The 15,661-nt window shown below is 35.2% G+C and overlaps 1 protein-coding gene across 2 annotated transcripts; it reads right to left on the bottom strand.

The window, feature by feature from the left end:
• Positions 1 to 5,051: 5,051 nt before the first annotated feature.
• LOC110107163 lies at positions 5,052 to 6,933 on the bottom strand. 2 transcript variants are annotated; one of them, XM_020837341.2, is made up of 3 exons: positions 6,777 to 6,933; positions 5,959 to 6,304; positions 5,052 to 5,873 (listed from the first exon to the last, which is right to left on the bottom strand). In XM_020837341.2, the coding sequence occupies exons 2-3, from the start codon at positions 6,271 to 6,273 to the stop codon at positions 5,223 to 5,225; spliced, it is 966 nt and encodes a 321-aa protein (XP_020693000.1). In that variant the 5' UTR covers positions 6,274 to 6,304; positions 6,777 to 6,933; the 3' UTR covers positions 5,052 to 5,222. The 2 variants fall into 2 exon arrangements, with proteins under 2 accessions (XP_020693000.1, XP_020693001.1); XM_020837342.2 differs by having other exon boundaries at positions 5,959 to 6,331; positions 6,777 to 6,884.
• Positions 6,934 to 15,661: the final 8,728 nt, after the last annotated feature.

Here is a 15,661-nt window from a genome sequence, read left to right as displayed (position 1 = left end):
ATTTATTTATAGTTAAAATAGGCTATATCAATGACAATACAAGCTAAAGAAACCTAAAGAAAAGACTAAGAAAAACAACCTAAAATATGGACAAATTAACCAAAAATCTCCAACTTGGCCCAGATTTTACAAAACATTTGATTCAGTCCAACCGTCTTCTAATTCTGCTGTTACGGCTAAACTGGCACCTGAATTGAGTCCAGCTCCTTGTAGTTTCAACAAATTAGGACAATTTTTCTTAAAGTGCCCTTCCTTTGTGGCAAAGGAAGCATTTCATGTTGGACTTATTCCTCCTGAATTATGATCTTCCTGTTGTGATCAGAATGCCGCCAATATTATCTTCTTTCTTTTTAGGTTTTCTATGAACATCCTTTGACATTAAGGCAAATTTTACCTATGTCATTGCCAATGTTTGCTTCCCATACAACATAGTTTCAACTATGTTCTCATGTCTTCGGTAGAGAGTTGAGGAGTATGATTCCTTGATCTTCTTCGTCAATTGTCACATCAACATTTTTTAGGTCAAGAATCAATTTATTAAAATCATCCAAATGCTTTCTGAGTTCCTTTGTTTCTTCCATTTGGAGCGTGTATAATTATTTCTTAAAAAATAGGCCATTTGTAAGAGATCTTTTCATATAAATTAATTCAAGCTTCCTCCATACCTCTAATGTCGAGCCTTCTTCAGCAATCTCCCTCAAAACTTCGTCAACAAGAGAGAAAAGGATGATACCGTGTGCTTTCAGTTGCATTTCCCTAGCCCAGACCTTGTCAGTGACTGCAGCAAGATTTCCCTCTAAAATTGCATCGGCAAGACCTTGATGAACTAATAAAGCCTTTATCTTGATCTGCCATAGGCTGAAATCGTTCTAGCTCCCCCTTGAACTTCTCGATTTCAAACTTTTGCATCGACATGATCAAGAAACCAAAACTTGATCTGTGCCCCAACAACACCAATCTGCTCCTATTCACAAGATTTCATCGAAAATAATCAAAAAATTCTGCTCGCTGGTTGTGTCTGACTAGAGGAACCCGAGCATATACACAGAATTGCGCCCTTCTCTTCATGTGATCTGCTTCAATTTCTTGATTGTGGAATTGCCACCCCCAAGTGTGGTCATGTGGCTTGACTCCAATTGTGGTGTCCAACCTCCTGGAAAACGCACCACTGTGATTCTACCTGCTAGCCTTCGACCTTCACTCCTTTATGCGAGGTCTGTGATGCCAAACCTCGCCTTCACACACTCCTAGACAACAACTCCACCTGCTTCATCCCACGGACAACCTGTGAGCTTGAACCCATGCTACTCGAGTCCATCTCGTTCGCCTTGCACGCCCGTCCACGCAAGCTCGCCCGACGACCTTGCAAGCTTTGCAGCCTCCCTGTGAGGCCTCGCCTTGTGTGATAGCTTGCTCAGGCCTACTCGCTGCGCCTGCAGCCCGCATAATCATGGATGACCTACCTGGCTGTAGCTTGCTCTAATCGCTCGCTTAACCAACGACCCAACCCTTCTTGCAAGCCTTTTGTCCGCAAATCCAAACAACTAGCTTGATTTCATTTCTTGAGCTAGAAAATATCCTCCACCTCCCAACTTTGATGTCATATGTTAGGATCTTGATGTAGGAAGAGAAACTCTTTTTGGGCTTTTCAAATAGAGGGTTAGATAGAAAGAAAAAATGAAATTAAATTTTATTATTTTTTGGCCTGACTGTATTACAGCCTATTACATTTATTTATAGTCAAAATAGGCTATATCAATGGCAGTACAAGCTAAATAAACCTAAAGAAATGACTAAGAAAAACAACCTAAAATTTGGACCAATTAACTAACATGACCTTTACTTATTAATTAACCCCCTTCCTCATATTCAATATATACTACTACATTATTCTATATTTACGATAAATTTTGAGATCAATTACAAATTGTTAATAAACATTTTTCTAAATTGTCCAAATTTCATTTTACACAATCTCACCTCTCCCTAATTCTCTCTCTTTCACTCTCCTCTTTTTCTTTACAACCAATTTTCAGTTTCTTCAATGTTATTGTTTGATTGATTACCACCCATTCCTTCTACATATATATTTCATGACTTCCCTCTTTGGTGCTTATTTGCTAGCTTGCCATGTAGCGCAAATTTGCTACCGACTCGCCCGGTCACCTAAGATCTCTCCTCCTCTTTATAGCGTGAGCACAAGCCTTCTTGCAAGCCTTCTCAATCCATTTGCATTTATCTTGCTTAATAGGGTGCAATTGGTGGGGAAAAGTTCCCAAAAACCATTTTCCTAGGGGGGGTTTGTTGACCTTGAAATAATCCTCAAGGGATATTGAAATCCTATATCAGAACTTCTGGAGCTAGTGGTCAAATAGTTTAAAAAATGACTACAAATATCCATTATATCAAATTGCATTTATGAAGTAGACTTGTATAACAAATATAGAAACAAAATGCGATAATTTAATAAGTATTATTCAATTCTTTTTAAGAGCCGAGTTTGAGCTCATTTATTTAGCTCAAATTTGGCTCATTAAAAAATTTATAAGCGTGAGCTTATTTGAAAAGGTCGAGCTTGACTTGAGAAATTATTAAAAATATTTAGATATATTTTATTATATTATTTTGAAATTAATTTCAAAATATATTTTAATTAAAAACGAGCAACTCGACAAGCTTATGAGCTAAGTCAATTTCAAGTATAGGCTGAACTCATTTCTTGATAAGCTCGCCTCATGAGTTCGTTAATGAGATTAATTTGAGCCAACTTGACTCACTTACACCTTCATACAAAAGTATGAATCTAAAAGTATCAACTATTGAAGTGAGTGAGTTCGTGTAAAATAAAATCATTAATGTAACTCACTTCAATAAAGCTCAATTTTGAAATTCATCTTCAGCCACTTGGAGACACTAGCGTTGAGCTGTGAAATTCATCTTCAACTACCTTATCCATCATGTAGAGTCACAAATCTCCGCAGATGAAGTCATAAACGTTCAAAGAAAGCATTTTAAGCAAATAAATGAAAAGCGTAAAAGTGCACTATGGATGGATAACTCATTTTCACAGAGAAAGAGATAAAGAAAGAATAACATGCCTCCTAGACCCCCGTTGACATGACACGAGCATTAACAAGAGGAGTATATAGCACTCAACGCATCTCTAGTCAATGTATTGATGGTCATTCGCGATCAAAAAATTATTAAATAACATAATTCTTTTAAGACGAATACAGGAAATCATGATTAATACCGTCATTTTCACCGTAGTCGTGAGCACACCACTGACGCATGTAAGATGCTAAAAAATGAACTTGAGAGACTTATCTAACATGGCTACATTCGATAGTTTATTCAAAATCCACCTGCTCAAGAGGAGGCAAGTCCCATTGGGAATAAAATCAATAATAACAAAGATAACTATTGAATAATCATCAAATGATTTGTGAAATTAAAACCATTGCAGGCGGGGCCTTATTGCCTAATCATATCTTATTGATTGTAGATGAAAAGCCAACACCAAAGAAGTCCCGTATCGATCATTTTATTATTTTTTATGATTCTAATTTAAGTTGAAGTAAAAGCTCTCATCAAGATCCACTCATAATTAATGCGGGGATAGGTAACCCGTATTATAGCATCAAAAGAATTTTGGTGGACAATGAGAGCTCCATGGATGTCTTATTTTATCTATACTTTTCTCAATATGTGTCTCACTAGTGAAAACCTTCAACCCGTTGCAGGACAACTATTTTGATAATTAACCCGTACGAGTAGAAGGAAAATTTAGTCTCCTATTTGTACTCAGAGAATTTTCACAACAAGCTACTCAGACAATCCAATTTATTGTGTTGAAATTAGAGTCATGTTATAATGTTATCTTTAGAAGACCCCTCCAATCAATCTTTGGAACTGTCATCTCCATTCCACATCTCAAACTAAAATTTTTAACCCATAATGTGATCAGTATGGTGCGAGGAGACCAACAAGTGGCGCAATCCTGTTATCTTAAGCAGGTTCAACCACTTACCACGCCCATCAATTACCCTGAGCATCGATGGTTTTGATCTTTAAAACGAAGATACCCCTTAGATGGCTTCTCTCGTGGAAGAACTCACTTCTATATCCATATCAGAAGAACACCCTTAAATGATTATACAATTTGGGTATTTTTGTTAATAATACTACTCGTCTTGTGTCATCATGTATCTCGTCTATGTTAAATATGGTGTAGCTCGAATATCCCATGTATTTAGTTCATAAGTATTATCAATAGTTGTTGATAGTACTGTTTATCTTATATCATGTATTTTCTCATAATTTATTGTGTAGTCTCCGTATTTATCCCTTATGTGTTGAGCATAGTGTAACTCTAAAATTCCTAAATCATACTAAGGGATTATTGTATTGTCTTACATAATACAATAATATGTTGTTCATTCTATTCTAATATTATCTCCTTATTTAAAAAGGATAAAAAATGACAATTAACAATGAATCTAATATCTTTATCCATGATTTGACAAATATACAATCTGTATTGTGTCTCAATCACTAGATGATCAATCCTAAGGAGATTTGATCCAAAATCTTTCATATAGGTTAATGTCATCAAGTAACGCTAGGACATACAACCTTATATAGGCCAAACATCTTTAAAGGATGTTAATCAAATCATAAAATCCTTGATTTGAGAAATATATAATCTTTATTGTGTATCAATCATTGGAAGATTAATCTCAGGGGGATTTGATCTGACCTCTTTCATATATGTTAATGTCATCCAACAATACTGTGACATACAATTTCGGATATGTCAAACATAATAGGATAATATCTTATATCTCAATTACTGGAAGATCAATTATAGAGGGATTTGATCTGACCTCTTTCATATAGGTTAACTTCATCAAATAAAAATTTTGACTAACAACTTCTGATATGTCAAATATCCTGGGAGAATATTTCTCACATTTGCTCAAGTCAAAGTGAGCCCACTAAAATATTTCTCATCATAATAATTTAAATTTATATGTATATAAGGAAGAAAAGAAAAGAACATCAACAACTTTTTGATATATAACCAAACATATCATATACAACATATAAAAACATCAGTATCAAATAAAAGTAATAATCACAGAAACATATAAAGTGATATAACCAACAACAGAGAATCACTGTATAATCTAAACATCATCATCCTCATCGAGGGCAAAGGTTTAAGGTAACTCACTTTCTATCTCATCATCATCTGAATCTGAAGAAGAATCACGAGAAGCTTGACTAGGTGTCAACCCCTCAACTTCAACTCCAGTCTTGCGCTGTACTAGACGGACACCTTTCAGAAAACCTCTGATAAAGCCTTTCTCCATACTCTCTAGCTCCAAAGCCTTGACCTCTACATCATATATATGATCACGAGCTTTTTGAACCTCATCCTGGACAATTATCTTAAAGGCAATAGACTTCTTAAATTCTTCTATGACTCTCGAAGGTGACTGTTCTAATTTGAACTTAGCTTCCTTCTCAGACAACAAACTCTGGAGCCTCTCATTTTCATTTTCAATGGCTGCTATCTTCTCCTCAAGAATCTGCTGATCTTTCACATACTGATTGATCATTGTTTGTGTATCCACCAACTTAATATGAAGGCGATTCATTTGTTGATTATGTAAAGAAGCTGAAGCTTTCATAATAGCCAATTCTGCTCTGCATTCTATTAGTTGCTCCTCCATTAATTTCATCTCATTGATTTTGTCATCATACATCTTCTTGTACTTTTCCTGAATATATTTAATCTTCATAAACTCATTGTTCCAGTCATCCAAGATCTTAGTTAATTCAATTTCAACATTCATATATCGCAGCTTCTGAAACAATAAGAAAAAAATGGTAAAGAATATATATTATTATAAAAGTGTGAAAAGAAAAGCAAAAAAGAAAATGAAAACTCACCAATTCTTCAATTCGTCGACTTCCAACATATTGATGTTTCAAAACATCTTCTAGAATGTGCGACTTTGATGGAGAAACATGATGACCTTTGCCAGTAACTGTCAACATCTTTTTCGCTCTTTTCTTCTTGGATGCTTGTGTATCACTCTCATTCCCCGATCCTGCATCTTCAGATTCAGTCGCCTCCCTTCCGGCTATTTCTTTCACAAATCCACAATCGCAAAAAAGGCACTTAAGCTCAGGTTCCAAGACTGGGTTCACTCTTTGCCGACACATGTAGCACATGTGGCTAGTAGTCATAGTAGCATCAGCCATCGCCCAATCTCAACTTTAGCCTCTCGTTCAACTACAGTAACGAAGTTATGAGAAGAACCTAACATAACAGAGCATAACAAAGGAACGGAAGACCTAAAAATTCATTTCAAATAGAAGGAAGCAAGGCATACAAAAAATAGATCTAATCAAAATACAGGTCACGACTGAAAAAAATTCTCATAAAGGGCGCATCTCCAAAGCAAGAAACCGAGTCTAAAAAAGCACTTCCTAAAAGGAAGAAGCCCAAGAGAGAGTATTATCTAAAGAGATTCGAAACAACCCTAAGCGAGAAGCGAAGAAGACATCCCTCCCATATGGAAAACCAAAATTCGATCAAAATGATTGAAATTACAACGCCATGACCTCGAAGGTCGGAAAAGCTTCATAAAAGGCCAAAAAATCCTAGCCCCTTACGAAAACCTAGAGTAATCTCTAATAAAAATGGCAGATTGAGAACAGAAATGTACAAGCAATCAAAACCGAGAGGACGGAGATGCGATTACCGCGTAAAACTATCTCGTGGATAAAAGCCTGAACGAGTCGGTTCTTCGAAAGGCGAAAGTAGGCGAATGGAAATTGTCAGAAAATAAATAGCTCGACAAAACGTTTTTAGGGTTTAGGAAATAAATAGCTGGACTAAACGTTTTTATTCAATTTGACGCTTCAATACGTTTTTATTTCTAATCATAATTGCTCAAATGTGAAATATCTTTCTTTCACCGTTTGCCCTTTTTTTATTATAGTTATAGTTATTTACTTATTTCTGATAACATAACCATTATAAACTAAGGAGGGCGCTTTAAGACCGCACTTTTTTATTTTTTATTTTTTAAGTTTATTTATATTTTGATAGACACTAAAATAAATTTGATATCTTAAAAATATCCTATTTTGTTTATTTATGAGTTGATTTGGGGATCACTTTGATATCTGGGGTGTCAATAATGATCCATTCAGCCAACCTGTTTGAATTTGACCCGAAAAACTCGAGTTATTATTGACATGTTTAATAAATGGGTCATAATTTGAGTTGACACGCGAACATATTTTGTTTCCAAAAGTGATCTATTTAACATATTTGTTCCTTAATTTTTTTATATGTGGTTATACATTTATTATTTTTTTTATCAAATATCATAACTTTTATATTTAATAAGTTATTAAAAAAATTTAACTAAATTGGATTAACAGATTGAACTCGGGTTATTCAGGTTGCTAGTGGGCTCGATCAGGTTGTTATTTTTTACTCATTTATTAAACGGGATGGATTTAAGTTGACTAGATTCTAGTCACCAGTCGGACCAAAACTCGACCCGTCAATCAATTTTGACACCCCTGGGAGGGAATAATGACCGTGAGTGGCTCATAATAATGATGATGACAACTATTAGAGATAATTATTTTTAAAAATTATTAAAATACCTAAAAGTTAATTTGAATATTTTAAAATTTTTATTTATTTAAAAAAATAAAAAATTAGATTGGAAAACCTGAGAAAAAGACATAAGAAACACTTAAAATCTGGACAATTTACCCAAAAAATCTCCAACTTGGCCCCAGATTTTTACAAAACATTTGATTCAGTCCAAGCCGTTTCTAATTCTGCTGTTAACACGGCTTCAAACTGGCACTGAATTGAGGTCGAGCTCCTTGTTAGTTTCAACAATTAGGACAATTTTTTCTTAAAGTGCCCTTCCTTGGTGGAAAAGGATCATTTCTGTTGGACTTATTCCTCCTGAAAATTATGATCTTCCCTGTTGTGATCAGAATGCCGCCAATATTATCTCTTTCTTTTAGGTTTTCTATGAACATCCTTTACATTAAGGGCATTTTACCTATGTCATTGCATGTTGCTCCCCATACAACATAGTTTCAACTATGTTCTCATGTCTTCGTAGGAAGTTGAGGAGTATGATTCCTGTAATCTTCCTTTCGTCATTGTCACAACATCAACATTTTTTAAGGTCAATGAATCAATTTATTAAAAAATCCAAATGCTTTATGAGTTCCTTTGTTTCTTCATTTGGAGGTGTATAATTGTTTCTTTAAAAATAGGCCTTAGTAAAGAGAACTTTTCATATAAATTGGAATTCGAGGAGAGCTTCCCCTCCATACCTCTAAAATGTCGAGCCTTCTTCAGCAATCTCCCTCAAACATTTCGTCAACTAGAGAGAAAAGATGAATAATTGTGCTACCTTCTATTTGCAATTTCTCAAGCCCAACTTGTCAGTGACTGCGCAAGATTTTCCTCTGAAATTGCATCGGCAAGATCCCTTGAATGAACTAATAAACTTTTATCTTGATGCTGCCATAGGCCCTGACAATCGTTCTAGGCTTCCCCTTGAACTTCTGATTTCAAACTTTTGCATCAAACATGATCAAAGAAACTAAAACTTGAATCTGTGCCCCAACAAGCACATCTGCTCTAATTCACAAGAAAATTTCATTCGAAAATAATCAAAAAATTCTGCTCACTGGTTTGTGTCTTGACTAGAGAAACACGAGCATAACACTAAAAAAAGAATTTGCGCCCTCTCTTTATGTGATTATTGCTTCCAATTTCTTGATTATGGAATTGCCACCATCACTCCCGTCCCCAAGGTTGGTGCATGTGGATTGACTCCACCTGTGGTGTCCAAACTCCACCTGGGCAAACCGCACCCACTTTGTGATTCTACCCGTGCTAGCCCTTCCACCCTTCACTCCTTATGCGAGGTCTGGTGATGCCAAATCCTCGCCTTCGACACACTCCTAGACAACGACCTCCACCTGCTTCATCCCGCGGACCAACTTGTGAGCTCAAACCATGCTACCCCACGTCCGTCTCGTTTCACACCAAGCTTGCACGGCCGTCCACGCAAGCTCGCCCCGACGACCCTTGCAAAGCTTTCGCAGCCTCCCTGTGAGGCCACGCCTTGTGTGATAGCTTGCTCAGGCCTACTCAATGCGCCTGCAGCCCCACAATCATGGATGACCTAACCTGGATGCAACTTGCTAAAATCGCTTTCGCTTAAACCAACGAACCGCAACCCTTTCTTGCGAGCTTTTGTCCGCAGATCCAAACAACTAGCTGAATTTGATTTCTTGAGCTAAAAACTTCCTCCACTCTCCCAACTTTGATGGCCATATGTTAGGATCTCTGATGGAGGAAGAGAAACTATTTTTTTGGCTTTTTCAAATAGAGGGTGAGATAGAAAGAAAAAAAATGAAATAAAATTTTATTATTTTTTGGCCTGACTGTAATACAGCCTATTACATTTATTTATAGTCAAAATAGGCTATTATCAATGCAATACAAGCTAAATAAACCCTAAAGAAATGACTAAGAAAAAACAACCTAAAATTTGGGACCATTAACTAACTGACCTTTACTTATTAATTAACCCCCTTCCCCTCATATTCAATAATATACTACACATTTTTCATATTTACGATAAATTTTGAAGAATCAATTACAAAATGTTAATAAACATTTTTCTAAATGGTCCAATTTCTTTTAGCACAATCTCACCTCTCCCTAATTTCTCTCTTTCACTCTCCTCTTTTTCTTTACAACCAATTTTTCAGTTCCTTCAATGTTAATTGATTTTGATTGATTACCAACCCATATTCCTTCTACATATATTTTCATGACTTCCTCTTTGGTGCTTTATTTGCTAAGCTTGCCATGTAGCGCAAATTTGCTACCCTGTTCCGACTTCGCATACCGGTCACACTAAGATCTCTCCTCCTCTTATATAGCGTGAGCACCAAGCCTCTTGCAAGCCTCCTCATATTCCATTTGCATTAATCTTGCTTAAATAGGGTGCAATTGGTGGGGAAAAAAGCTCACCAAAAACCATTTTCCTAGGGGGGGGGGGGGGAGGGGGGGGGGGGGGGGGGGGGGGAGGGGTGGGGGGGGGGGGGGGGGGTTTGTTGACCTTGAAATAATCCTCAGGGATATTGAAATCCTATATTCAGAACTTCTGGAAGTAGTGGTCAAAATAGTTTAAAATAATGACTACAAATATTCCATTATATCAATTGCATTTTGAAGTAGACTTGTAATAACAAATATAGAAACAAAATGCGAATAATTTAAATAAGTTATTTATTCAATTCTTTTAAAGAGCCGAGTTTGGCTCATATTTAGCTCAATTTGGCTCATTAAAAATTTATAAGCGTGAGCTTAATTTGAAAAGGTCCAGCTTGGCTTTGAGAAATTATTAAAAAAATATTTAGATGTGTTTTTATTATATTATTTTGAAATTAAATTTTAAAATATATTTTAATTAAACGAGCAAAACTCGACAAGCTTACGAGCCTAAAGTCAAGCTCAGTATAGGGCCGACTCATTTTTGATAAGCTCGCCTCATGAGTTCTGTTAATGAGGTTAATTTGAGCCAACTTGACTCACTTACAACCTTCATAGCAAAAGTATGATCTATAAAGTATCAACTATTGAAAGTGAATGTGAGTTCGTGTAAAATAAAATCATTAATGTAACTCACTCAATAAAGCTCATTTTGAAATTCATCTTCAGCCACTTAGAAGACACTAGCGTTGAGCTGTGAAATTCATCTTCAACTACCTTATCCATCATGTAGAGTCCACAAATCTCCGCAGATGAAAGTCATGAAAACGTTCATAAGAAAAGCATTTTTAAGCAAATAAATGAAAAGCGTAAAAGTGCACCTAATGGATGGATAAACTCATTTTCACAGAGAAAGAGATAAAAAAGAAATAAACATGCCTCCTAGAACCCGCCGTTGAACATGACACGAGCATTAAGCAAAGAGGAGTATAATAGCACCACGCATCTCTAGTCAATGTATTGATGGTCATTCGCGATCAAAAAATTATTAAATACATAATTCTTTAAGACGAATACAGGAAATCATGATTAAGTACCGTCTATTTTGCACCGTAGTCGTGAGACACACTGACGCTGGTAAGATGCTAAAAAAATGAAACTTGAGAGACTTATCTAAAATTGGCTACATTCGATAGTTTATTCAAAATCCACACTCTCAAGAGGAGGCAGTCCCATTGGGAACAAAATCAATAATAACAAAGAATAACTATTGAATAATCATCAAATGATTGTGAAATTAAAAACCATTGCAGGCGGGGCCTTATGCTAGATATCATAAATCTTATGATTGTTAGATGAAAAAGCCACACCAAAGAAAGTCCCGTATCGATCAATTTTATTATTTTTATGATTCTAATTTAAGTTGAAGTAAAAAAGCTTCATCAAAGATCCACTCAATGAAATTAATGCGGGAATAGTAACCCGTTATTAGCATAAAAAGAAATTTTGGTGGACAATGAGAGCTCCATGGATGTCTTATTTTTATCTATATCTTTATCATGTGTCTCAAGTAGTGAAAACTTCAAACCCGTTGCAGGACAACTAATTTGATAATTAACCCGTACAGAGTAGAAGGAAATTTAGGTCTCTATTATGTAACTCGAGTATTTTCACACAAGCTACTCAGACAAATCCAAATTTATTTGTGTTGAAAATTAAAGTCATGTTATAATGTTATCTTTAGAAGACCCCCACTCCAATCAAATCTTTGGAACTGGTCATCTTCCATTCACATCTCAAGCTAAAATTTTTAACCACATAATGTGATTCAGTATGGTGCGGAGGATAACCAACAAGTGGCGCAATCCTGTTTATCTTAAAGCAGGTTCAACCAGCGCCCATCATTACCCTGAGCATCGATGGTTTTGATCTTTAAAACGAAGAATTACCCCTTAGATGGCTTTCTCTCGTGGAAGAACTCAACTTCTATATCCATTCAGAAGGAACACCCTAATAAATTATTACCAAATTTGGTATTTTTTTGTTATAATACTATCGTCTTGTGTCATCTGTATCGTCGTCTATGTTAAATATGGCGTAGCTCGATATCCAAATGTATTTAAGTTTCATAAGTATTATGCAATAGTTGTTGATAGTATTGATTATCTTATATCATGTATTTCTCATAATTTATTGTGTAGTCTCCGTAATTATCCATTATGGTTGAGCAAATAGTGTAACTCTAAATTCCCTAAATCATACTAAGGGATTATTGTATTGTCTTACATAATAATCAATAATATGTTGTTCATTCTATTCTAAATATTATCTGCCGTTATTTAAAGAGGATCAAAAATGCAATTAACAAATGAATAAATATGCCTTTATCCATGATTTGACAAATACACAATCTGTATTGTGTCTCAATCACTAGATGATCAATCCTACGGAGATTTGATCCCAAAATCTTTCATATAGGTTAATGTCATCCAAAGTAACGCTAGGACATACAACCTTATATTAGGCCAAACATCTTTAAAGGATGTAATGCAATCATAAATCCTTGATTTGAGAATATATAATCTTTATTGTGTATCAATCATTTGGAAGATTAATCTCAGCTCAGGGGGATTTGATCTGACGCTCTTTCATATATGTTATGTCATCGCAACAATACTGTGGACATAACAATTTCGGATAATGTCAAACAATAATAGATTATCTTATTATCTCAATCATTGGAAGATCAATTATAGAGGGATTTGATCTGACCCTCTTCCATATAGGTTAACTTCATGCAATAAAAATTTTAACTAACAACCTCTGATATGTCAATATCCTGGGAGAATATTTCTCAATTGGCTAAAGTCAAAGTGAGGCCCACTAAAATTATATCTAATAAATTTAAATTTATATGTATATAAGGAAGAAAAGAAAAGAACATCACAACTTTTTGATATATAACCAAACATATCATATACAACATATAAAAACATCAAGCATCAAATAAAAGTAATAATCACAGAACATATAAAGTGATATAACAACAAACAGAGAAATGCAACTGTATAATGCTAAACATCAATCATACCTCACGAGGCAAAGGTTTAAGGTAACTCACTTTTCTATCTCTCATCATCCTTTGAATCTAAAGAAGAATCACGAGAAAGCTTGACAGGTGGTCAGCCCCTCAATCTTCAACTCCAGTCCTTGCGGCTGTACTAGACGGACACCTTTTCAGAAAAACCTCTGATAAAGCCTTTTTCTCCATAACTCTCACAGCTTCCAAAGCTTGACCTTACATCATATATATGATCACGAGCGTTTTGAAAAACCTCATCCTGGACAATCATCTTAAAGGCAATAGACTTCTTAAATTCTTCTATGACTCTCGAAGTTGACTGTTCTAAATGTTGAACTTAGCTTCCTTCTTCAGACAACAACTCTGGAGCCCTCTCATGTTTCAATTTTCAAAATGGCTGCTATCTTCTCCTCAAGATTCTGCTGATCTTTCAAATACTGATTGATCATTGTTTGTGTTATCCCAACCAACTTAATATGAAGGCGATTCATTGTTGATTATGTAAAGAAGCTGAAGCTTTCCATAATAGCACAATGTCCTGCTTTCTGGCAATTTATTAGTTGCTGCCTTCCATTAATTTCATCTCATTGATTTGTCATCAATACATCTTCTTGTACTTTTTCCTGAATATATTTATTCTTCAAATGAACTCATTGTTCCAGTCATCCAAGATTCTTAAGTTAATTCAATTTCAACATTCATATATCGCAGCTTCTGAAACAATAAGAAAAAAAAATTGTAAAGGAATATAATATTATTATAAAAGTGTGAAAGAAAAGCAAAAAAGAAAATGAAAACTCACCAATTCTTCAATTCGTTCGACTTCCAACATATTGAATTGTTTCAAACATCTTCTAGAATGTGCGAACCCATTGATGGAGAAACATGATGAACCCCCCCTTTTTTTTGGCCCAAAGTTTTAAAAAACCTGGGGGGTTTTTCCCCCCCCCACCCATCCCCCCCTTTTTTTTTTTTTTTTCCCGGGGCCTCCCTTATTTTTCTCTGGATGCTTGTGTATGCACTCTCATTCCCCGATCCTGCATCTTCAGATTCAGTCCCGCCTCCCTTCCGGCTATTTCTTTCACAATCCACAATCGCAAAAAGGGCACTTAAGCTCAGGTTCCCAAGACTGGTTGCACTCTTTGCCGACACAATGTAGCTAGCATTGGCTAGTAGTGCATAGTAGCATCAGCCATCGCCAAATCTCATACTTTAGCCTCTCGTTCACTACAGTAAACGAAGTTATGAAGAAGACCTACATACAGAGCAATAACAAAGGGAACGGAAGACCTAAAATCCATTTCAAAATGAAGGGAGCAAGGCATACAAAAAATAGATCTATCAAAATCCAGGTCACGACTGAAAAAAATTCTCATAAAGGCGCATCTTCAAAGCAAGTAAACCGAGTCCTAAAGAAGACATCCCTCCCATAATGGAAAACCAAAATTCGTCAAAATGATTGAAATTACAACGCCATGAGCCTCGAAGGTCGGAAAGCTTCATAAAAAGGCCAAAAAATCTAGCCCCTTACGAAAAGCCTAGAGAAAAATCTGCTAATAAAAATGGCAGATTGAAGAACAGAAATGTACAAGGCATATCAAAAACCGAGAGGACGGAGATTGCGATACCTCGTAAAAAACTAATCTCGTGGATAAAAGCCTGAACGAGTCGGTTCTTCGAAAGGCGGAAGTAGGCGAATGGAAATTGGCCAGAAAATAAATAAGCTCGACAAAACAGTTTTAGGGTTTAGGAAATAAATAGCTTGGACTAAAGCGTTTTTATTCAATTTGACGCTTCAATACGTTTTTATTTCTTAATCATAATTGCTCAATGTGAAATATCTTTTTTCACCCGTTTGCCTTTTTTTTTATTATAGTTATAGTTATTTAATGATAACATAACCATTATAACTAAGAGGGCACTTTAAGAACGCGCACTTTTTTATTTTTTATTTATTTTATTTCTATTTTGATAGTCACAAAAATACAATTTGATATCTTAAAAATATTCCTATTTGTTCATTTAATGAGTGTTTTGGGGATCACTAGAATGATAAAGTCACGCGACGGTTGATATTTGGGGTGTCCAATAATGATCCAAAATCAGCCAATCGCTTCTTGAATTTGACATTGAAAACTCGATTAATTATTGACAAATGTTTAATAAATGGTCAGAATTCGGGTTGACATGGCGAAACACATTTTGTTTCCAAAAGTGATATGTTTAGCATATTTGTTTCGTTATTTTTTTTATATGTGGGTTATATTTATTATTTTTTTTCAAATATTATAAATTTTTATAGTTAATAAATTAATTATTAAAAATTAACTAAAATTGATTTAATCATATTGAACTCGAAGTTATTCAGGTTGTGCTCGATCCCAGGTTGTTATTCTACCCCAATTTTGACACCCCCCCCTAAGAAGAGAATAATGATCGTGAGTGACCTATAATATATCGTGAGTGACCTAAAAGTTAATTTGAATATTTTTTAAAGAAGATTATTTATTATA

This window comes from Dendrobium catenatum, unplaced genomic scaffold, assembly GCF_001605985.2.
Source record: "Dendrobium catenatum unplaced genomic scaffold, ASM160598v2 fragScaff_scaffold_1189, whole genome shotgun sequence".
In the NCBI taxonomy this organism is placed as follows: domain Eukaryota; kingdom Viridiplantae; phylum Streptophyta; class Magnoliopsida; order Asparagales; family Orchidaceae; genus Dendrobium; species Dendrobium catenatum.
The sequence above is the reverse complement of the archived record's forward strand: the minus strand, read 5'-3'. Positions and strand labels throughout refer to the sequence as shown.